The sequence below is a fragment of the Petaurus breviceps genome, unplaced genomic scaffold (assembly GCF_028583685.1).
Source record: "Petaurus breviceps papuanus isolate PSGF00001 unplaced genomic scaffold, PetGlider_PUasm1.0 181, whole genome shotgun sequence".
NCBI classification, from domain to species: domain Eukaryota; kingdom Metazoa; phylum Chordata; class Mammalia; order Diprotodontia; family Petauridae; genus Petaurus; species Petaurus breviceps.
This window is the reverse complement of record NW_027185784.1, coordinates 11,308,768-11,333,678: the sequence shown is the minus strand read 5'-3', so window position 1 is coordinate 11,333,678 and position 24,911 is coordinate 11,308,768. Positions and strand designations below refer to the sequence as shown.

The following is a 24,911-nucleotide window of genomic DNA, read 5'->3' as shown; positions in this document are numbered from 1 at the left end:
TTTTATTCAGCACCTTTTATATGTTATTCTAACTTTACAGATAGTCAACTTTGATTAGTGAGGAAATAACTTTCCATGTTGTGGAAAAACCAGGTTCTTGTAACTTCTTTGCAAGTCTGCATTTAAACATTCTTTGCAGGAGCAAAGAGGGAGAAGGAAACTCAAACCAGGAATCTTATCCCTTTGTCACCGTTTCTGTTAAAAGACTTGATGTAGAACTCTACTTTTGAACCAGTTACTAACATCATAATTTTGGATTCTTGATTCTTCCATTTTTTGTTGCTTTTAGTTTGGACCTGTAATTTTATCGATTTAGGGAACTTCATTATGAAAACTCCCTCTTCTCAGGAATATCAGCAGTTCACCTATAACTTCAGGTCTTAGATTGTTTCCTGAGGACATTTAGAACTTTTGTCTTTCCTGCAGTCACACAGGTGCTGTGTGTCACTGGCAGGACTTGACCCATAGGCTTCTGACTCAGCTGGCCCTCCTTGTCTTGAACTTTGCTGCTTCTCATCATTACAAAGGCAGTGGAAAGTTGTCTCTAAAAAGCCAAAAAACAACATTTGTAACAGCAGACCACTACAAACAAAATCATGAAGTCCTCAGAAAAGGCCAGATCTATTCCCAGTATCATGTTCTCCAAAGCGATGGTTTGGACTTTACCCAAAGTTTTATCCTCCGTTCTTTAATGTTATCTGCTCTTGTTAGCTCCTTATTTGGCCATCTTCATGGATGGCTTTTGCTTATCTGCTTAGGGTGCCCATGAAAACTATCTACAGATTGGTTTATTTTTTGTACGTGTTGTAGTCTTCCTATATAATGTACTACTAAAGGGATTGCTTTCATTTTTATCTTTGAATCCCCAGAGCCTATTACAACACCTTGCACATAGAAAACCCTTAATAAGTGTTGTCGAGCTTAACTTAATTGAATGAGTCTCTGTCTCGCTCTTTAGGTAATAACTCCATATCAGGGGCTAGAGAAATTTGACCAATAGATAATCTGGGCAGGCAGATAATCTGGGTAGTACAAATCGTTGGGCACTGCTTCCAGGCATCTCCATCTAACATCCTCCATACATATTCAGCTCCCTTGTAAGACAAAATGTTCAGTGTTTTAGACTTAGGGACAATTTTGAGTTCAGAGAATTGTAACCTCTTTCTGGGCTGTACTGCTGTGTCCTGACCAGCATAGCCCTCTGGGTCTTGAATGCTGTTTGCATCATTCAGAAAACATTCCTCTGATTGCTCAGTGAAAACTCCCTTGGTGACCTCCTGGCCTTTTGCCCTCTTTTTTTCAGTGATCCGTGCTGGGACGAAAGCTGCAGAAGGTCTGAGTGCTGCTGATATCGCCAAGAGAGAACGGGTAAGTCTACCCAGAACCAGGCCAACTTTTAGGTGCTGACAATCAGAAATTGTTTGAGTGCTTACTATGTACTTAGCACTTTAGGGTATTAAAGAGGTGAGTGTAAGGCAATCCCTACCTACAAGGGACTGACAGTCTATTTTGGATAAGGCATATATGTGAACCAGTTAATAGGACAAGTATTTTATTTATATATTACATCTATCAGCATTATACAGCATCTCAAATGTTTGAGATTTCATGACTGTATCTTTTCTCACTACCAATGCAGTCACAATTGTGTGGTTTTACCTTAATCATGTGATCTCCAAAGGCTTCTGTGACTGGAAAAATTCATCACCTGATGGCTACCCTAGGACCTACCCAAGATTGTTCTTTGTATAATCTTCAAGAACCCAGGGTCATTTCTTCACCATGATGAATCATAGAGTAGGTCTTTAGTGGAGGGCCAGCTTTGTATCTTAATATAATAAAGTACTGAATTGTCTAGTACAGAGAATAGGATAATATATAATCAGATTCTAATTGTGTAATACAGTTAATAAGCACAAAAGGAATTAGAGAAGATAGACATCAGTGTGGGCTGGAATCATCAGGGCAAGCTACTTGGAAGATGTGGGTCTTTGAGCTAGGTTTAGAATCTTGGTATCACAGTCACTAAAATGGCATGAGTTGGCAGCTGTTTGGTGTGTGGGGTAGGGGAGTGTGAGCAGTTGAGGTTTAATGTTGGTGTTATGAACCTAGGAAGCTAGAACTCTCACATTGCCCTCAATAGAAATGGCCAAGTTTGGTAGACGTTTGGGAGGAGGATGAGTTCAGCACACAGAGGTAAGATCTGAACCCATGCCCTTTGAACCTCAGACCCAGTGCTCTTTTTACTACCCAGCCGTGCTTGTGTTCAGCTCACAGCTTCCCATTTTGCCTACAACGATACCCTGGGTGGTGTTTCAGTGGCATGCTGGAGCCATCTCATGCTTGTTCACTAGAGTTGATTGTTAAAATTTCAGTGGGAGCATTTACACCTCAGAAATTAGCAAATACTCCAAGTGAGGGCTCGATTTATTGTTTTGTTGATTGTCTAGACTTAAAAGAGTGATGGAGAAAATATTTATAATGGAGATTAAATTTCGAAGTGTGTTGTCACACATTTTTTCTTTCTTAGAGAGATGGTCATTAAACATTTACCAGCATATTCCCAAGTGTTATGCTGTGCTTTGCTGAAATCAAGATGTGTTGTATTCATGATATTCTCCATATGTAGTCTAGCGACTCTATCAAAAAAAAAAAAGAAATTAGTCCGGCATGACTTGTTCTCAAGGAGCTTATGCTAATTTCTGATGATCTTGTCTTCCCTTTCTAAGTGTTTTACAGACTCATTTTAATAACCCATTCTAGAGTTTTATCAGGGATTTATGTTGTAGGCCTATAGTTTGAACTATCTTTTTGAATATTAGGACACCATTTGAAGAATGAGTGGAGTATGCATGGGCAGAAGTGATGTCTCTTTCTTCATTTCCCTTTCTCTGGGTTACTCTCTTATCATTCTGTATTGGCTGTGGGGCCATAGAAATTAACTGGGTTTTTTAGTTGCTCATGAGATTATGTGATTTAGAAGGTTATTTACTTAGCTGAGTGAGGTTGATCAAGTCGCTGTATCACTCAGTAAGCATTTATCAAGTTCCTGCTCTGCCAGGAGCTTTTCTTGGTGCTGGGAAGGAGGAAAAGGGAAGTAGGCAGCATGTACTTATACAAGAATGTGCAAAAGAAATGTAGGTACTTTTGGTGGGGAGGTCACCAACAAGGGGAGGTAGCAGGAAGGGCTTCATACAGAAGGCAGCATTTTAGCTGAGTTGTGAGGGAAATGAGACTCTAAGAGGTGGAGGTGAGAAAGGAGTGTTCTAGGCATGGGGGCCAACCAGTGAAAAAGCATGGGAAAGGAAAGCTCAGTGCTGTGTATTAGACCCAACAAGAAGGCCAGTCTGCCAGGACTGCTGAGTGCAAGAAGGGCAGTGATGTATGGCAGGGTCAAAAAGGGAGGTTGGAGGGGCGGCCAGGTGGCACAGAGCACCGGCCCCAGAGTCAGGATGACCTGGGATCGAATCTGGGCTCAGATACTTAGCACCACACCCAGAAATAACTGGCCGTGTAACCTTGAGCAAGTTACTTAACCCTAGTTGCTTTAAAAAAAAAAAAAGAAAAGGGAGGTTGGGACCAGGTTGTGAAGGGCTTTAAAAATCTAAAAGAGAGTGTATATTTCATCCTAGAGGCACACTGGAAAGTGGCCAGGATCCAAAAAGAGACCTCAATATGCTAATAGTCTGAATGTTACAAGCTGAAAGCCAATCAGGAAAATGTAAAGTCTTACACCTGTGTAAAAAAATCAGCTTCACCAAGTACAAGATGAAAAGTTGTAGTCAACTACTCTCAAAAAGATCTGGGGGTTTTAGCTGAATGCATACTCCATGTGAGTCAGTGATATGGCAGCCAAAAAAGCTAATTCAGTCTTGGTCTTGGTCTAGATTCAGAAAGGCAGGCCTTGTTAGGAGTAAGGGCGTGCTAATCCCACTGTATTTTGCCCCCATCAGACCTCATCTGGAGTATTTTGGGGCACCACACTTTAAGAGAGTATTTGGAGGTCAGCAGTCAGGATGGCCAAGGGCCCTGGATTCATATCATAAAGAGAATATGGTTGAAGAACCGGGAGTATTTAGCTTTGGGGAAGATAAGTCTCTGGGGTACATGATGGCTGTTATTAACTATTTGAAGGGCTATCATTTGGGAGAGAGATAAGACATGTTCTTTTTAGCCCTAGAAAGCAAAACCAAGAGCAGTAGGCAGAAGTGGAAAAGAGGCAGATGTACGCTTGGTATCAGTAAAAACTAACTCATATTTAGAGCCTTCCAGAAGTACATTTGCTGCTTCTAGAGGCAGCGGCTTTCCTCCTCCCTGGAGGTCTTCATGCAGAACTTGGGGGACCGTTTCGTTTGTAAGTTGTGTTATGAACAATACAGCCACTAAGGTCCCTTCCAGCTTTCAAATTCTGTGATTATACAGAAGGAGCCACTGGAGTTTATTTAGTAGGGAAATGATGACATGGTCAGAACTGTGTGTCTAAGGAAAGTCACTTGAGTAGCTAGGTAGAGAATGGATTTGGGAGACGTAAAACTTGAGTCAGGGAGTCAATGTAAGAGACTTTTAGAATAGGCTAGACCAGAAAGAGATGAGGTCTTGAATTAGAGTGGAGGCCATTGAGGAGAGGATAAGGCAACTGACTGAATGTGTGGAAGAGTGAAGAATTGAGTGTAACACCAAGATTGTAGACCTGGGATGTTGGAAGACTAGTATTGCCCTTTACAGAAACTGGGAATTTAGAAGAAGGGTGGGTTTGGGAGGTAGATAATGTTATATTTTGGACTTGTTGAATTTGAGGTTCCTGTGAGACATATACCTTGGAAAGTCAAGTGGACAGCTGGAGAAACGCTCAAGAGTGAGATATAATCTTTACTTAGAAAGTTTATTTTCTAAAATTCAGTTTTATTTTATTTCCATTTTTACATTCTCTCCCTCACTCATTGAGAAATCAAGAAAAACAAACCCCATTACAATTATGTATAGTCTACAAAACAAATTCCCTCCTTAACCATATCCAGAAAAAGAGAAAGAAAATAAAATATTTTTAATCTGCTCTCTGTCCATCCCCTTTCTATCTGGAGGTGGATACTATGTTTCATCATGAGTCCTTTGGAATGATGGTTGTTCACTGTGGTGTTCCTGAGTCTTTCAAAGTTCATTATCTCTGCAATATTGTTGTTACTATATAAATTGTTCTCCTGGTTCTGTTCCCTTTGCTTTGCAACAGCTCATACAGATTTCCCCAGGTTTTTCTGAAACTATCCCCCGAGGTCAGTTGGGGTTAAGTGACTTGCCCAACATCACATGGCTAGTTAAGTGTTAAGTGTCTGAGGCTGGATTTGAACTCAGGTCCTCTTGAATCCAGGGCTGGTGCCTTCACTGCACCACCTAGCCACTCCCCCTACATAATTTCTTATAGAATAATTTTCAGCAAAATAATATTCTATCACATTCACATACCATAACTTGTTCAGTAAAATTTACTTTAAAAAAAAAGATACAACTCTGTGCAAACTTAAGTTGGTATACATGCAGTATCATAAGCCTCAGTTAATACTGCAAAAAGTGATGAGCAAATAAATGAGATTTGGCACAGCATTTAAATGAAGAGACTGTATGTTGTGTATTCAGGTAGCCATACAGTACAGTTCTGGTGACATGATTACAGGCACAGATATTTCTTTGCCTCAAGATGGCAGAGTTGAATTTCCTTAAGGTCTCATCATTTGAGAAGATATCTTGTAATTTTAGAACAAACCAGCTAGCATAGCAAAGGAAAGCACCAGGTATTTTCCCTTCTTTGCCAGGCTCTGTGAGACTGTATTATGGCCACACACACACACACACACACACACACACACACACCTATATATACTCACATATACACACACACACACATATTTATATAAAATCGTTAGCTGACAGGATTGCTTGTTTTTAGAAGGCACCTATTCTATAGTGGACAAAACACTGTGTTTGGAACCAGGGTTTGAAGCCTGGGTTTAAGTCCTGGCCCTGTCACTTATCAGCTCTGTGGCCTTAGGCTCTTTCTCATCTCATCTTACCTTGCCTCACCTCTCAGATCTTTACCTGCAATGTATTTGTTCTGCCTTCCTCACAGGTCTGTTGTGAGATTAAAATGAAATTATGTAAAGCACTGTGCAACGTGATGACTAAATGTTGGTAGCTGTCCTCATTATCATTAATATTCTTTCTTCTTGTCAAATTCTAAGTGTGCTCTTCATTTAGGTTGACTTGAGCTCCACCAGTTTGTTGTTCGTTGTTTTTGCAGTTTGAGCTGCTCAAACATCAGAAGCTGAAGAATCAGAACATCTTTGTCTCCATGACCCGGCTGTGTCTCCACAATCTTCCAAAGGCAGTGGATGACAAACAGCTCAGGAGGCTGGCGCTGACTGCGGCTGGAGGCGGAGGGGCTGTCCGCCTGAAGGAGGTAAGAAGCTGCTCTTTTTTCCCTTTTCTCTTCCTTTTCTTTTGCGTTTGTCCATATTCAGAGGTGTGTGTGAGGGAGAGGGGTCTGTGCCAACATCTGTGACTCATTTGGTTAAGCATTGTGTGCTGTAATGCAGGCCAGGTTAGGGGTTCAGTCCCAGCATTGGTGAAGTAGCTTTCCTCTCTTCTGTGGTTTCAGATTATATTCCTAACCTTAGCCTTTGTTTTTTTGTAAATAAGTGCTATTGGTCACAAGAGGGGCTTGTTGGGACTGAATCCATCACCACAGATTTATTTCATTATCTTCAGCGACTAATATATATTGACTGTCTGCCAGATATAAAGGATAGCATGTGGTTATGATTAATGCATTTTTAATTTAATAGGTATTGAGATAATAACGGATGTTTATAGAATGATTTAAGGTTTACAAAGCACTTTACAAGCATCTCTTTTGTTCCTTGTAACAACTTGGTTTTTGGTTTTACCTGTCCTTTCACTAGGTGCAGGGGATTTCTCCTATGAAAACTGCCTCCGCAGATCCAGATCAGCTTAGAACTGCAGCTTAGAATCTTAGGGAATTCACTGGAACCATTGAAAGCTTATGTGACTGGTCCATAGCCACGTAATATTGTGAAACCTAGTATTGGGACTCCAGATTCAGTACTCTTTTCTATTGGCATATTGTTATTCACTGATTTATACTGTTACTTGTTTTGTGCAAATACTGCCTCTTCTTCAAGAGTATCAGATCCTTGACGTCAGCATCATATCTTGGACTTTAAAGCCCCCACCAAGGCTTTGCACAATGTTAGGCACATCAGTCCTCAGCAGATAGTTGTTGCATATTGAATCCAGCATTTTAGTGTCCTGACGTCTTAGTCCTCACCATTATTTGGCTGTTACTTGGTATTATTTGCATGCTGTTATCCAAAAAACTAGGAGTTACTTAACAGATTTTGAACCGAAAATACAACCCTCCTGAACTCGAGCCATGTTGAGTCTTCTTTCCATTTCTCTGTCTTTATATTCATGTTCTTCCTATATCTGGAATGCCCTTCCTGTTCAAATCCAGTAGGCAACACTCCTTCCCTTCTTCAGAAAAGTCTTCAGGGGAAAGAGAGGTGTGGACATAATACAGTCTTACAGTGTTCTCCACTTTCAAACACATAAATACTGAAGTTGACCAAGCTTATATGCACTTTTAACATTTCAGTAATCTGTAATTTCATTGGTGTAGATACTCTTTCTTCTGATGCAGATTGCTATCACTCTTGTAATTTAATAGATGGTCTTTAAGAGTTGGTTGTGGCCAAAAAAAATAATCACCCTTTTTGCCAGCTTGGTGATGAGCTGGCTTCCTTTTTATCAATAGTCATGGCATCTGTTATCAGCTCTGTTCTTGAACACTTTCCTACCTAGGAGAAGTGAGAGAATTTGCACTCCATTAACATAGTATTTGAAAAACCAGATTCACCTCTGAGCCAAGATGAAGCTTTGGTGTAGGGCTCTAGTGAAAGAAATGGCTGCCTATTATTGAATTATTGTTCAGTCATGTCTTACTCTTCGTGACCTTGTGGATTATGGCAGCCAGTACTGTCCATGGAGTTTTCTTGGCAAAAATACTGGAGTGGTTTCCATTTCCTTCTCCAGTGGGTTAAGGCAAACAGAGATTAAGTGACTTGCCTAGGGTCACACAGCTAGGACATGTCTGAGGTCAGATTTGAACTCAAGTCTTCCTGATTCTAGACCCAGTGTTCTAACCACTCAACCAGTTAGCTATTGACAGCTTATTTTTTTGTACTTAATTATCTTACCTTTCCTCTGGTATATAAATTTGATTTTCATGTTGATGTATATTTTTAGGATATAAGTTCCTGGAGGTGAGGGCTCATTCTAATGCGTGCACAGATAAGTGCTCTGTTAGGTTGATATCAGCCCAGATGAGCACTGTTTTCCTGTTTTAAGTTGCCAGAGAACTTGGTATTATAAGAGCCATCCATATTAGAAATATGCTTGAGGACAGGGAAGATGTTTTTCTCTCTGTCAGATCACCATTGTTCTTTCTTTTGATTACCCTCAGTGTCGTGTGATGCGTGACTTTAAAGGTGCACATGGGAACGTGAAGGGTCAGTCCTTGGGTTACGCTTTTGTGGAGTTTGCAAAACACGAGCATGCGCTGGCAGCCCTCCGTCACATCAACAACAACCCTGAGATCTTTGGGCCTCAGAAGGTGAGAGGTGTCCTGTGGAGAGGCCTGGATTGCCCAGGCTGGGCCTCTTGATGTCCATTGTCCTCTTGTATTAGAATAGAATGATGAGAAGAATTAAGGACATGAAATCAGAGGGCCCAGCGTAAGGGGAATTGTAATTGTGACAGGTTGCTTGCAGAACCAGTAAAGTTTACCACTATGTGAAGCAAGTAAATATCAGGGCCAGACTTGTACTGCATATATACATGACCCACTGTACCCATAAGATAAAATATTTGATGAAATCTTTTCTCTCTTTCCCGTATGCAGAGACCGATAGTGGAATTCTCTTTGGAAGATCGAAGGAAACTAAAGATAAAGGAACTGAGGGCCCAGCGAAACCTGGTATAGACCTTCTTCTTTTTGTTTGTTTGGTTTGCCAAGTCCTAGAGCTCAGGCCTCTTTCATATCCTTAACTCTTAATTATTTGAGGACTGTCATTCATAGATTTTTCAGACCCTTTTTCCTTCTGCTATTTCATCTCTTGATCATTTTACTTTTACCTCTTGCTAGGGTAAAACTACACCACACTAAAGAAAGGGCAAGGGACAGGAGAGAAGAAACCCCAGATTAAACTTTTGGTCAGGACAGATGGTAAAGCTAAGATTAGAATTTTATATTAAATATTATCTCTCCATTCTTTGCATTTTTACTGCCTTTTGGTTTACTATCCATTTATAATACACTGTAGTTTTAATCATCTATTTATAAAAAAAGGTATATATGTATACAGAGTATAGATATTCATACACATGGAAATTATTGTTCTTATTTTAGCTTTTGCATTTATGGCTATTTTTTTTTCATATTAACTTGCCTATTCAGCATACTTTTGGGGTGCAGATCATTTATGTATGAAATCTAAATAGGACAGTAAGCCTGGCATGGAAAACTTGGGAGTGTAAATTTAAGTGTTGTTCAAGGACTATTTTGATGCCCTATAAAAAGTAAATGTGCAATTATTGTCTAAAAATATTATTGTGTTACTGCTTTGGAAGCAGTTCTAAAGTTTCTTGCTTTTAGATCCTGAGTATTTTCTTTCCTCCTTGTCTTTATCAGAGGTGGAGAGACTGAGTTTCCTCTCTTCTGGCCCTTTGTGGTAGCTATAGTGCATGTCAAATGCCCATTATTGTTTTCTTCTTAATCCCCATAGGTTTGGGGAAACCGAAGTATACAGCTTTTTCTTTCTTCTGATTCTATCCACTTCATATAAAACCCATATTCTGCTGAGACTTGTCAGCAGCTAGGTTTCATAGAGAAACCAGGTGGGAAACTCACTGTGAACTCTTGGTTTATGCAGCAGAAAATGAAGTCAAAGTCTGTAGCTGATGGGCCCCCAAAAGACCAGCAGCAAAAGCCTGAGAAGCTCCAGAAGCATCAGGCTGCTCACAGCCACACCCAGGGCCCAGGCAAGCTTCCCTCGAAACCAAAGGGGGCTCCGGGTTCATGGGCAGGATTCCAGACCAAGGCAGAAGTGGAGCATGTGGAGCTGCCAGATGGGAAGAAGCGGAGAAAGGTCTTGATGCTCCCCTCACATCGAGGGCCAAAGATCAGGTGGGAGGAAGCTCAGGGCAGTGTTTCGGGGGTGGGAGGGGGGGAGGATGCTTCTAAGCCAGGCCTTACTTTACAGATTTACTCCAAAGTCAGGAGTTAGCTGTTGTCCTCCTTGTGGACAGATGACTGGGACATTCATTGATATGTTATCTTGTTTGGGAGGCAGCTAGGTGGTGCAGGGAAGAGAGGGCCGGGTCTCAAGTTAGGAAGACATCTTCATGAATTCATATCTAGCCTCAGACACTTATTAGCTATATGACCCTGGGCAAGTCACTTAACCCTGTTTGCCTCATTTTCCTCATCTGTAAGATGAGCTGGAGAAGGAAATGGCAAACCACTCCAGTATCATTGCCAATGAAACCCCAAATGGGGCCACAAAGAATCAGACATGACTGGAATATGACTGAACAACAAAATCTCGTTTGGAAGGACTATCCAAAGAACCCATCTTTGCAGTAGTATACATGCCATTGTCAGACTTTGTTGGGAATGTAGGCATGTGACCTTTGATTTGGGGATCCTTTGAAGGCAGGGCTTCTTATATTTCCTGTCTGGTTCATGACTGGGCATAGAGAAGCCCCATAGAACATTTTAGACAAACATCTTACTTTCTCATTGGGGCCTTAGTATTTGCTGAGACTTGTCTAATTGGATTTTCTCTTCAAGTTAGTGAAGGACACTTTGGTGGGAGATGAGTCTAAGAATGTTTTCTGTAATACATAATACCATTGATACCACACAGTGCTGTGTCATGTCCATGTACAATAGGTGCCCAGTCAGTATTTGTGGAATGAATGAATGAATGTGAACTGATAAATGAAGGTTCTGAAGTTTGGCTGAAATGTGAAACCTTTGGGTTAATTTGTTGAACAAGTATACAAAGATTGGAAATCAAAAGCCCTGCTGTAGTGTCATTTTAAAAATGAGCTCTACCTGAGTCTAGTAATAGTGCATTGTTTAGCCTGCCATGCTGTAAGAGAGAGGCTGTCTTTTTGATTGCTGGATTCCTGACCCATGTGGCCCTTGAGAGCTGACCCAAAGTGAATGCTTGACTCTGATTTCAGAATGCGGGACAAAGGCAAGGCTAAACCTCCTCCACCCAAAAAGCCAAAGATGCAGATGAGACACCAGAAACAGGAGAAGCGGCGCTCCATGTCTTTGCAGGTGAGGATAGTGTGACAGCTCCGTCTCCAGCAGGCACATTCTTGTCACTTGTTATGTGAGCGGAAAGCAGCTCTTTCAGGGACTGGGCTGTAGCCATCTTTCCTCAGTCCTGCATCCAGTAAGGAAAGTGTTTTCTGGGTGTTCTGGGGGAAGGTGAGCAAGTGAGAGGGCCTGTGCTTGGTGATGGTTCCAAGAGTCCAGAAGTGCTTTGTCCAAGCTCATTAACAACCTCCCCTCTCTACAGATTCTTGGGAAGGGTTCAGGCTGGGAAGAGTGTTTCCTTCAGACCATGGCTAGGCTCTGGCCTGACATTGCTGGGCTGATGAGGAATGAACTGTGGCTCAGAGCCCTCCTTCTCCCTCAGGTTTCTAGGTTTGCTGCCTATGGGTGTGGGGCACTCACAAAGATCATTTTTTTCTCCATAGTGGCAGAGAGATGATAAAGTTCTTTTTGAGGTCTTTTCTTTGAGGAATACTTTCTGAGATTTCTTGAATGAAATTTAACTTAGGAAAACTTATTGGTGAACAAGTGCTTTGAATACTGCATCCTTTGGATGGCTAAATAAAGGTGAGATGCACATTAATTCCTTTTTGCCTCCTTCCCTTTCTCCTGTAGGTGCCAAAGAAAAAGGCTAAGGGAAATAAGTCAGAAATTCGATTCAACCAGCTGGTCGAACAGTACAAGCAGAAAATACTGGGACCCACAAAGGGAGCCCCTTTTGGGAAGAAGAGTAAATGGTTTGACACTTAACCATAGCAGCAAATGGCATAAGTACTGGCCTCCTTTGCTACATTGCAGAACATCCTGTCTGGTAGTCTTGTGTTTTTCATTGTAGGAAAGAGATGATGAACTGCCAAGGGGGCATCTTCTTAGCCCTGAATTGTACAACTCTGGACAACAGTTCCTCTCTCTGAGGTCTCATAGCCACAAAGAGAAATGTCACAAAGATGTTGTGATAATCATTTTATATTTATATCCAGATTGTGCTATGGAGGCGCATCTCATTGTTCTGTATTTATTCTTGTTTTTTGAGTGGAAACAATTGTACAAATTCCTTCTCATGATGACTTTTAATACGTCTTTTCATAAGCATCCTGTCTCAAGGAAAAACTTTTGATGTTTTTAAAATAACAAATCATCATGCTATTCATGAACCATCAATATATCTGCGTGTCTAATTGCACATCTTTGTACACTGAATATGTAGAACTGTCTGGATAAGAGTCAGAAGGGATGAAAAATTGAAAGCGATGCTCTCTGATCTCCTAGGATTGCCCTCAGTATGACTACCTTGATCTCTAGGTGAACACTGGTTCAGTAGGCTTGTCCTGCCCTTTGAGAGGTTCTGCCTTTCCCAACGCTGTTCAAATGCACCTTTTTGTGATGAAGTTATATGCCATATCCCACAGCTTCTCAGTGTATATTGGGACAGACACATAAGGCACAAACTGGCTACCATGGGTTGTCCCATATACATATGTATGTATCCCTTAAAATAATAGTAAATAGGCACACAAAAGGGGAAGGAAAAGAGCAAAGTTGTGAGAGTTCTGTCTTCATAATCTTGAAGTTTGGGAGAAATTCCTAATAGTCTGGGGCAGGGGAAAGGGAAAGAATGTGATAGTGAGTTTAAGAAGTGCTCCAAATATTGGAAAATGCCCTAGCAGCATTCCCCATGCCCCAAATACTTCAAACATAGCCCCCATCTTAACCTCTTATAAGCTCCAGGTTTTCACCTCAATCTGTCAGGGAACATTTTCTGGGCTAATACGTTTTTATTTTATAATGTCACTGGGAAAGTTGGGTTCGTTTTTGGGAAGTTTAATTTACAGCTACCTTTGCTGGAAATGATTATTCTTAACGTAGGAGAGAGAGCTGTATTTATGCTTTAAAAGGTGCTGAAAATGAGCCTTGACAGCCTTTACCCCGAGTGAATGAAGAAGGGAGTTTGCTTATGTAACACGAATATGTACTCACATAAATACATTGTCTGTTTTCTTTTTTTTAAATTCTTTTCTGCTGAGGAAACAGAGCTTTCTGCATTGCTTGTCTTCATTGACCCTGAACTTTTTGCATTTCTTGTCTACATCTGATTCTACTTGACTCAACAATTAAGTGACTTGAAGAAGTCAGCTGATTTCAGATGTTTCCTCTAATTAAGATTTGTATCTTTGCCAGTGCCTAGCATAGTGCTTTGCACACAGCAGTCCATTAAGTGTTTATTGAATGAACGACTTTTCTCCTTCTCCATGATGGAGCAGTATTTCTACACCTGGCTCCCAGAGCTTGTTTTATTGACCCATCTAACGGCCAGATCAGACTGGGGCGGGAGCAGTGGGGCTGCTGTTCTGCTCCTCCTATCCCAATGTCAGATCCTAGGCACACTGATGAGCAACTCTAATTTTATTTTCAGGCCAACATGGTAGATGTTTAGAAAGTAAAGAAAAAAGTTAAATGATATAATTACAATTGAATTAATTGTAATTATTATTCTATGTGGTTAACCACGTCGAAGCAATTTGCCGGGACAAACAATCTCCAAGCCAGAGCTTTCTGTGGGTGGGCTAAAAATGGAGAAATAACAAAGGGAAATGAGGCCTTAGGGTAGGCAATGGAAGCCAACTAGGAATCTGTCTGCCATATGTCCTAGAGGACAAACCAGCTTGTCCTTCCATGAGTTACTTCATAGCAACCTTTGTATTATGTTAATAAAATACATCTACTGAAGAAGTTGTCTTTATTTTGTCTCAGGCAGTTAGATGGGGTAGTAGAGAGAGCATCAGATTGCAGTTGGGAATATCGGAGTTGGAATCTTGGCCTTAGACACTAGCTGGCCTTAGGCAAATCACTGAACCCGTCTACCTCATCTCCTTCCTTTGCAAAATAGAAATGATAATAGCAGCTTCCTCCTGAGGTTATTATGAGGGTTAAGTGAGGTAATACATGGAAGTGCTTTGTAAATCTTTCATTGCTGTGTAAGTGCTATTATTATTTTTAAAAGGTTCATTCTGAGGAGAAAAGCAAGATTTCTTAGGTTTGTGGGACTGAAAGAGACTTTGATCCGATCAGTTTGTGCTTCCCATTTTTTAGCTTTTCCCCAACCTCTCTCCCTCGGCGTTCTGTGTATGTATAATCTGAAATGGTTGTAGCTATCTTTAAGGAAGTTTTCTTGGGTCCCTCCTTACCTTATTTCACTGTTTTCCAGTATTTCATTTTAACTTTGCAGAATGACCCTTAAGTCACCATTAGTTGAGGCAACATATCTCCATTTCTGGGTATGAGGAGAAGGGGAGGAACTGATAGGCAGTGGGCAATAGGACCTAAAGTGTTCTGAGAATAGAACCTTTGGAGAGTCCAACCCAGTGTTCCATATCATGCTTTCAGAACTATTTCAGACCTACCAATATGGCATCAGGAGCCAGTGAAAATGTTAAAATGACTTTGGTAATATGGAGAAAGGGTAGAAGAGATCAAACTTTAGGTAAGAGAGGCCAGACACCAAATCTCAAGGGCCACCCTGGAAATACAGGAGAGTTGGAGCGTTTCAGATCTACTCACAATATATTGGCAATTATTTCAGCTTGGGTGCCTTAGAAGGATCCACACAACTCACAGGATGTAATTTTCTTTACAGTAAGGGCTCCTCTCTGGATTGTCAGGGTCATCTTCAACCTGCTTATGGGTTCATGCTGTTTTGTTTCTTGAGTGGCAAGAAGTGGCAGCTCTGTTTCTCAGCAGACCTTCCAACAGTGAATGAAAACAATTTCTCTCCCCCCATTTTATGCAGGGACTGGATTGGCTCATAGTGAAGGACATGGTGTATGCTACTTTGAGACAATGTGTATGAAATCATACACACAGACACGCACACACACCCCTTGTTACTAATGCCTCTCCTAAGCCTCTTCTATTTCTGGACCAATGGTCCTGGGATTCTTTTTTCCTTTTACCATAACCATTTTGTCTCCATTTTTACCTTTACAACTGCCTGTTATTTGGATGTATCACTGGGCCCCACAGGTATTGCTTATTAGCCCAGGTATATTGCTTATACCTTTTGTAGCTAGGGAGCCTGCTAAATTGTCCTGCTGCTACCAAAAGGACCTCTAGCCCCTGTGCTGCACACAGCTGGGTGATGGAGTCCACTGGCATTAGAAGCCTTAGTTCCAAGAAATTCAGTGATTAAAAATCCAGCACTGAAATGCCCTTTTCTTTTATCCTGTCTTCTCTGTCCCTCACTCCTTTTCTCTTTCTCATTGCCTCTGTGTCCTCAAGCTGACACCCCATCACCAGCATGCTCCTCTTAATTAAAAAATCCTTTTAAGATCCTTTTAATGAGATTTTCCCCTTCTGATGCCATTGTGGAAAAGAAATCTTACAACTCCCGTTCCAGGGTGTGGAAAACTTTCCACGCCACACTGAACCTCAAATAGAGGCAGGAGCCCAGAACAGTTTTACAATGTCATTCTTGCTGCTGGGGAGTTATGGAGACTTGCTTTTCAATCAGAAAATAATAATAATTTAGAAACCCCAACAAACTCCCCTGCTGTTACTGCAGGAGCAATAGTGATTAGGCCCAGCAGGGTGTAAAGCCGGGGAGCACTCATGGCACTTTATCCAGCAGGGCCCCTGGGGAGGAGAGCAAGCCTGTTTCACTTCAGAGGTGAATTAAAAACCGAAGTGAGACAAGAGCTAGGGCTTAAAAATGAAGTGTTTATATGCTACAAAGCATGCTAAGTCTTTAGTCAGAGGTCCTGAGTATGAATCCTGGTTCTGCCACTTACCTCCTGGGTGACCTTGGGCAAGTCACTACCTCTTTGGATCCTAGCTTCCTTATCTGTCAAATGAAGGGGTTAGACAACTAGATCATTTTAAGGGCCCTTTCAACTCAGTCTATGATCCTGAGGGACTGACTGACTATAGTTGGTGGCAAAAAAAGAGCCCAGTAAGACAGTCAGCAAGCTTTTGGCACCGATTGGGCATTGGCAGTTCCCCTTGGTAATTTCTTCTTCCTATTCCCACAGGACAGGAATTTGTTGTCTCTGTTCTGACTATAGGTTCCTCACCATTGTCTTTCCCATAGACTTCATAACCTGTCTATCCAAGACTTCATAACCTTCCTAACCCTTTCTACTTGTCCAGCTTTCTTTATACCTTAGTCCAGTCCATAGACCTCGATCCAGAAGCATTAGTTTTCTTGTAGTTCCTCCCATGAGACCACCTTGACCTTTTTGCTGTCTTCTCACCTGTACCCCTGGCTTCCTTCCATCCTTCATCCCCATCTGCTCATGCCCCTCTTCTGAGATGACCTCCCTTCTACTCTGTATATATCTTACATGCATGTAGTTATTCACATGTGTTTCCCCCATTTAAATGTATTTTCTTTGAGTCAGGGACTGTTTTTGCCTTTCTCTGTATCTCCAGACTATACCACAATTCCTGGCACAGCAAAGCACCAATATAATGCTTATTTACTAAGTGTTGAGACTAGGATCCAATTAAAATTGACTTTCTGGCTCTGGCAAATATTTGTGAAAATTTAGAAGGTTTAGGTACAAGGGGTATTATATACAAATATGTTTTGGAATCTCTGAAAACAGTGATCCTTCTATGATGCATGAACAGAAGCAAAGAACTTGGTAGTATGCTACCTCAGCAACACCCTGGATTGTCTTGTGGTGTAAAGCTCATTGGTCACTTTATATGTAACTTGCAGGGATATTCACCCAGCCCAAAATTTGGCTCCATGCAATTGCAGGGTGCTGAATTTACAAAGCTTTCCATATATTGGGAGAGTTGCCACTGTAGAGAGTGAGAAAGCAACTGGGTTTGGCTCATCTGGCTAGCCCTGGGGGTTGTGGGGGTTTCCTACATTTTGATTAGCCTGTGAGAGACCAGGGGAAAGGCTAACACCAATGCTATCTATCACAAGAGCTTCATCTTTATTCCTTCTTCCAGTTGCCCACCCCATGCACAGGCACAGAATAGAGGGAATTCTGTGTAAGAGGTGGGATGTGGGAGGAGATTGTGTTCAGGGGATTGTGTAAGGGAATGCCAAGTTTCCATGTGATATTCCGGGTCTATCTCCCAGTTGCAAAGGAATGTAGAGAGTCTTCGAAGACAGAACAGTCTGGTCCATTCAAGGGGGTGGGAGGAGAAGAGTTCTGCAGGACTGGGGGAAAGGTTCCCTGCAGAGAACAACAGAACCACAAAAAGGGAGAGGTGAAACAGTAACTGGCCTCCCATTTGCTTCCTAGCAAGGCCTCAGGTCCCTGGAGGATTCTCATCCCTGGGGGGCCAAGGAGGGTATTCCCAGGCTTAGACTAAGTTCACCTTCTGGGAGTTTTCTTGATTAGACAGTGGTTCTGGATTGGAAAACTCTAAAGTAGTGAAAGTCTTTTCTGGACTGCTGACTCTAAAGACAACAAAAGATCATGAGAGATGAAATCCATTCAAAATAAGGATCCATTTCTTTCAGCATCATGCCCTTTCCTTTCTCCTCTTCCCCCAAATTCCCCCTACCCTACCCTCAACGATTTGACATTTGTTTTGACATTAAGAAATCTTGATCTGTTTATTCAGTGCCATACCAATCAATCTAGCAATCAAAAAATTAATAGAGCTAGAAAAAATAACAAAATTCATCTGGAAGAACAAAAGCTCAAGGATATCAAGGGAATCGATGGGAAAAAAAAGTGAAAGAAGGTTGTCTAGCCATACCAGATCTCAAACTGTATCGTAAAGCAATCTGGCACTGGTTTAGGTTTAGAAATAGAGTGATGGATCAATGGAATAGATTAGGTACAAATTACATTATAGTAAATGACCATAGTAATCTAGTATATGATAAACCCAAAGATCCAAGCTATTGGAACAGAAATTCATTATTTGACAAAAACTACTGGGAAAACTGGAAAAACAGTATGGTAGAAACTAGTATAGACCGATATCTCACATCATACACCAAGATAAGGTTAAAATGGGTACATAATTTAAACATAAAAAGGTAGTACCATAAACCGATTAAGAGAGCATGGAATAGCCTATCTGTCAGATTTATGGATAAGGGAAGAATTTAGGACCAAAGAAGATATAGAGGGTATTATGAAATGTATAGATAATTTTGATTATGTAAAATTAAAAAGTTTTTGCATAAACAAAACCAGTGCAACCAAAATTATAAGTAAAGCAGAAAATGGGGAAAAAAACAACTTTGCAACAAATATCTCATAAAGGCTTCATTTCTCAAATATATAGAGAGCTGAGTCAAATTTATAAAAATATGAGTCATTCCCCAATTGACAAATAGTCTAAGGATATGAACGCTTTTTAGACAAAGAAATCAAAGCTGTCTATAATTATGTGAAAAAATGCTCTAAATCATTATAGATCTAAATCACTATAGAAATGCAATTTAAAATAACTCTGAGGTACCACCTCATACCCATCAGAGTGATTAAGATGTCAAAAAAAGAAAATGTTGGATATTGGAGGGGATGTGGGAAAACTGGGACACTAGTGCACTGCTGTTGTAGTTGTGAACTGATCCAAACATTTTGAAGAGCAAATTTGGAACTATGCCCAAAGGGCTATAAAGCTGCATATCCTTTGATCCAGCAATACCACTGCTAGGTCTTTATCCCAAAGACATCCAAAAAAAGGGAAAAGAATCAAAAAAATAAAAGGATAAAAAAGTACAAAAATGTTTATAGCAACTCTGTGTTGGCTAAGAATTGGAAGTCATGGGGATGCCCATCAATTGGGGAATGGATAAACAAGTTTGTGGTATATGATTGTAATGGAATATTACTGTATTACAAGAAATGACAAGTAGGATAATTTCAGAAAAACCTGGAGAGACTTACATGAACTGATGTATAGTGAAATGAACAGAACCAGTAGATGTTATACTTACAATAATAGCAATATTGTTCAGTGAAGAACTGTGAATGATTTAGCTATTCTCAGCAATACAATGATCCAAGACAATCCCAAAGGACCTAAGGATGAAGCATACTTTCTGCCTTCAGAGAAAGAATTGATATTGATTGAGTACAGACCAAAGTGTGCTATTTTTCACTTTCTTTCATTTTTTTCTTTTATTTGAGTCTTCTTGTACAAAATGACTAATATAGATATGTTTTGCATAATTGCACAGGTATAACCTATTATCTTAACATCTCAGGGAAGAGAGAGGGAAGGAAGTCAGGAATAGAATTTGGAACTCAAGACTTCAAATAAAAACATTGAACAGAAAGAAATCCTGAGCAAATCTGAATGCTTACAACCCCTCCTTCTGTAGTTAGCTTGGTTGTGTCTACAACTGCACAAAGATAAGTGGGTAGTTAACTGGTTCTTTAGAATCATATGGCCAAACTCTGCATTCCAATTTCTCAACTAGATTCTTTTGGAACCAGGAGGTTTTCTTACACTGAGGGTCTCTTGAAGTGAGTTTGGCTTGTCAACATTAATGGGGGAACAGTAATGAGATTCACTAAGGAGTTACTGACTTTTTCCTGGAAAAAAGATGTAGAGAAAGAAAACACTCTTTGGAGGCTTATTTTGAAAGTAACATTTCAGTCTCCATTGTGGTGTAGACTAGGAAAGAACCAGATTTGTAAAGGATGAGGGTCAGAATCCCAGCTGCCGCTAGGTGGTGCAGTGGACACAGCGCTGAACCTCCAGGAGTCAGGAGGACCCAAGTTTGAATATGGCCTCAGACATTTACTAGCTGTGGAACTTTGGACTAGTCACTTAACCTCTGCCTACCTCAGGCTCTTCATCTGTAGAATGAAGATAATAATAGTACCTGCCTCACAGGGTTGTTGTGAGGATATCTATCTATCTATCTATCTATCTATTGATATAAAATATGTATAGACTATATATATATATGTATATATGTATGTATATATATGTATATATGTATATATACCTACATACATATATGTATGATAAGATATAATATCTGTAAAGAACTTTGAAAATCTTAAAACTCTAAATAATTGCTAGCTAATATTACTGGGTAGCTAGGTGGTGCAGTGGGTAGAGTCAGGAAGACCTGAATTCAAATTCAGCCTCAGACACTAGCTGTATGACCCTGGGAAAGTCACTGCTGGCCTCAATTTCTTCATCTATAAAATGAGCTAGAGAAGGAAATGGCAAACCACTCCAGTACCTTTGCCAAGGAAACCCCAAATGGGGTCATGAAGAGTCAGATGTGACTGAAATAACTGAACAATTATTGCTGGGTATGATGTCAGACAAGCCTTCTTTGGCCTTCAGATTCCCTGTCTTTAAAATTAAGAGGTTGTACTAGGTGACCTCTTAAGGCCCTGTCAGATCTAAATCCTATGATGATTTTCCCACTGGCCATTTTCCCTACTGCCTTGTAAATTATGGGGCTAAAAAAAATGAGTTCTGGGACCAAGAAGGGCATTCATTCAATAGATAATTTAATTGGCCTAGTTTAGATATAGCCTATTGATCCAGCAATTCTTGAGTTTGATGACTTTGGATTTTAGTCTCTGTAGAATTTAGTGTTTTCCAAGGCAGAATTCAGCAACTCCAGACATTAACTTTGAATCCCCTCCGTTGCTATTTGAGCAAACTGTCCTCCCAGCATTTCTTCTGTCTACCCTGTCATCCTAACCTCTCCCTTAGACAGCGTGCTGGGCTCATAAGCAATTTTTCAATCCCTTGGAACGTCTTTATTTTAAAATGTTCTCTTCGGGGCCCGAGAGATTCTTCCTTAGGGAGGGTTAGACATGTGCTCATTTCAGTTTTTCAGAGTTCAGCTGTTTCTGAATCATTTAGCATACCAGAAAGAGAAGGGGGAGAAAGCAAAGTTGTTTTGAAAAAAGAAAAAAATGGACTTTTTTTTCTCTGCTAGCTCTAACGCTGGAATGAACTGATTGATTTGGCACAAGCTTTCTTAACAGAGATGGCAAATATAATTCCAAAGGGATTAGTTGGGGAAGCTCTGAGCGAGAGTAAAGGAAGCTGGTTCTGACTTTAATTAATGTTTATGGATAAGTGGGCGGAATAGACAGTTTCCTATGTGACATAATCTGAAGGGAAACAGGAAAGGCTTTCACCCCAATCAATCCAAACTGATAGCTACAATTTCACTTTTAGAGATTAATTTCTTTGGATGATACTCGCCTTTAGAGGTTAGTTTCTTTGGATAACACATTGTCCCCTCTTTTTTAAGGAGCATATTATCCATTTGTCAACATTCTAGTTTGTCATGAAAACCCAGGATGATCAAAGACAATGAAGATTTAGTCCACTTCTCTACTTTTACAGATCAGGAAACAGGTTTAATCAGAAAAACTTTCTCTATGAGAAAGTCAGCAGCTCAAGTGAGAAGAGGACTTTGAAGTAGGCAAAAGAATAGACCAGGAGGAAACTTTTGTCATCAGTGTATTTTTGGTGTGTCCTTACATTTTCAGAGGTTTTTCCCTGAGACTTAGTGGGAAGGAAACACCTAGTCATTCTACAAATGAGATCATCTAGTCATTTTATAAATGAAGAAACAGGTCCAAAGAGGCAGGTGATCTGCCTGCCAAAAGTCCCTAGACTAGAACCCAGATCTCCTGATTTCTCTTCCTGCACATCACATCTCCACGATTTCCTTATCCAGCATGCCTGAGCCAAGGGATGTGAGTCAAGATCCTGTAGATTGTCACTCCTGCTAACTTCCAAGGTGGGTTTTTAGGCCTGATTTTTCTTCATCAGTTTTCAATAGGTTAAACACTTCTGAAACAACCTCATCTCCATAGCTCTATAAGGTTTCCAAGTCCTTTCTTCATAAAATCCCTGGCAGATGGAACTGCAAGTATTATTTTTCCCATTTTACAGATGAGGAAACTAGGGCTTCTAAATCTTAAGAAATGAAGAGATAAAATGACTTGCCCAAGGTCACACAGTAAATGACAAAGCCAGGATTTGAACCTAGATCTTCTCACTCCAGTTCTAGTATTTTCCCCACTGTGCATGCTCTCCTAGAGATGCTGAAACTCTAGCAGAGTGTGTATGGTGAGGAAAATACTAGAAGAGATGGTTTGGTGTTTTAAATTTGGGATAAATGAACTCAGTAACTAAGAACTAAGTTTGTGACTTGACCTTGGTTAAGGCTGTTGGTCTAGAAAATCCTCTTACTTCACAGAGATATTTGGAGGAGTGTTTACAGGCAGTGTGTCTGTCTGTCTGTCTGTGGGAATGTCCAACAGAAAGAGTTGGGTACAACTAAAATGACCGAACAGCAAAGCCGCCTCCGTAGACTGCACTGTTGGTGTCCCAAACACTTCCCCCAAAAGAATATGATGATGAAGAGTCCCAAAGAGTTTTCTTAACCATCAAATGAGAATGTATGGCTGGGCATGGTGGGGCAGGTCGGTCCTCCTTGCTACTAGGGAGGCTGAGGCTGGTGGATAACCAGAGCTCAGGAGTTCTGAGCGGCAGTGGGTTGAGCTGATTTTCTGGAAACAGAGCAGGTTATAATACCCATGTTGATAACTATTGGGATTAAGTTGATTGGGTGAGTGGTTGCTGCACTTTTGATCTGGCTGAGATAGGGAGATCCAGTCTCAAAGAGAGAGACAAACAGAGATGGAGAAAGACACAGAGTGAAAGAATATGTAAACCAAAAACCTTAAGTGCACTATAAATGCCAATTGTTATTATTATCACCATTATTGTTAATTGCCATGGTCAAAAAATCCATAGCTCTGTGGCTGACCTATGGATGAAATTAAAACTAGGGCTCTGTCTAAGGTTACCCCACAATCCCCAAAGGCTTTTGTAAAAGGGAGCATTCTTCTCGTATGTATACCCAGAGATTTTGGCATCAACGGATAGCAGAAAAATAACTGGAATTAGAGTCAGGAAAACCTGGCACAATGCAAAGGGTCCAAGACTTGGAGTCAGAGACCTAGGGTTCGAATCCTGGGTCTGCCGCTTCCTGTGTGACCTTGGTCTAGTCACTCTGGACCTCAGTGAGCTCATCTGTAAAACAAAGGGGCTGGTCTCCATGATCTTTAAGTCCCTTCCAGCTGTAAGTGTAAGAACCTATGACCTGAGTTTGAATCTTGCCTGATCCTAGCTGTATAACCCTGGGTAAGCCTCCCAACTTCTCTGAACCTCAGTTTCCTAATCTACAAAATTAGTAGTATAATAATATCACCTATTTTATATTTGCTTTGATGTGTTTATAGTCTTTCCCCTGACGGAATAGAATCTGGAAACCTGGCACTGGCTTGTTTTTTCATTTCTTATTCCTCAATAAATGTTTCTTGATGATGGATTCCTAGTAGGACCATTGTGAGGATCGATGTATGTAAAGCCAATGAATGTGCTAGGTAAGTATTATTAGAATAGGGCTCAATCTGTGATTTCTCTGGCACAGGGAGCTCCCCAGTGAGAAAACTTCTACTGTCCAAGTCAGTGTCTACTCTGCAATTTCTATATTTCCTAAAACACTGAGAAGTTAGTGACTTGACCAGTGATAGACACCATGTGTCAGGTAGGACTTGAACTCAGGTCTTCTTGGTGTCCAGGCTGACTCTGTAGCCATTAATTTAAATGGTTGTGAATCACTCTGGAACTTAGATAAGGATTTCTACTCCTGACCTTTTTTTTCTCTGTTCTTCCCTCTTTGTTGGGCAAGACAACTGAAAGGTCAAAGATGATTGTGATCCAGGCCTGTGTCTTCAGAGATAACTTTCCTCCAGATGCTAGGGGCTTTCCATAAATCCATCAGAGGATTTTAGGAGCATATTAGGGGAATGAGATTGCTTCTGCACAATGGCCAGTGAGCAATTTATGATTTAGAGCTCATAGATTTAGAGGTCATTCTGTCCCAAGTTTCCAAATATCTGGATGTTTGGCATTGTGGACACAAAGGGTCTGGATGCTTGGCTGAATTGCGCACAGCTCGTTGCTCACATGGGGTTGACACAATTGAAAAGGGATTATAAAGGGCTTCGATTCCATTAAGGGGTTGGTTCAGCTCAGCTAGGAAGATCTGACTGGTGTTAGTGGGAAGGATGGTCAGGAGTCTTGGGTTCCATTCTTAGTCTTGCCACTAACTGACTGAGAAAAGCTCTGTCTAGACCTCAGTTTTGTCTTTAACATGAGGAATATGGCAAGCTTTTGAGGACTCTGTGTGTGTGTGTATGTATGTAGACATCTATATCTATCAGTAGATAGAAAGATAATATCTATCTATAGATAGGCAGCTAGGTAGATTATTTGGAAGGGACTTTGCTTTTATTTTGTCCAATCCCCTCATTTTACAGATAAGGGAAACTATAGCTCCAGTGACTTTTTTTTAGGGTCATATGGGTAATAATAGGTTAATGTCATCTTAAACTGCACTGAGAAACACGGACCACCCCTAACCCTCAGATCACCCCTGGAGTATGGATGTGTCTACTTTGGGGCACTACATTTTAGGAAGGATGAAACTAACCTAGTGAGTTTGGAGAAA

At 40.7% G+C, this 24,911-nt stretch overlaps 1 protein-coding gene across 4 annotated transcripts in view; it reads left to right on the top strand.

Moving 5' to 3' along the window:
* The window catches only part of RBM28 (RNA binding motif protein 28), a 40,449-nt gene extending 27,867 nt beyond the window's left edge, over nt 1-12,582 (top strand). For 2 of the 4 annotated variants that reach the window (XM_069087153.1, XM_069087155.1), the window contains exons 13-19: nt 1,304-1,368; nt 6,293-6,451; nt 8,534-8,683; nt 8,972-9,046; nt 10,005-10,255; nt 11,320-11,419; nt 12,035-12,582. In XM_069087153.1, the coding sequence (XP_068943254.1) occupies nt 1,304-1,368; nt 6,293-6,451; nt 8,534-8,683; nt 8,972-9,046; nt 10,005-10,255; nt 11,320-11,419; nt 12,035-12,169 (935 nt within the window). In that variant the 3' untranslated portion in view covers nt 12,170-12,582. Of the gene's footprint in view, nt 1-1,303; nt 1,369-6,292; nt 6,452-8,533; nt 8,684-8,971; nt 9,047-10,001; nt 10,256-11,319; nt 11,420-12,034 lie in introns of all 4 variants that reach the window. The other 2 variants (XM_069087152.1, XM_069087154.1) reach the window with 1 other exon arrangement.
* The last annotated feature ends 12,329 nt before the right edge of the window (nt 12,583-24,911 follow it).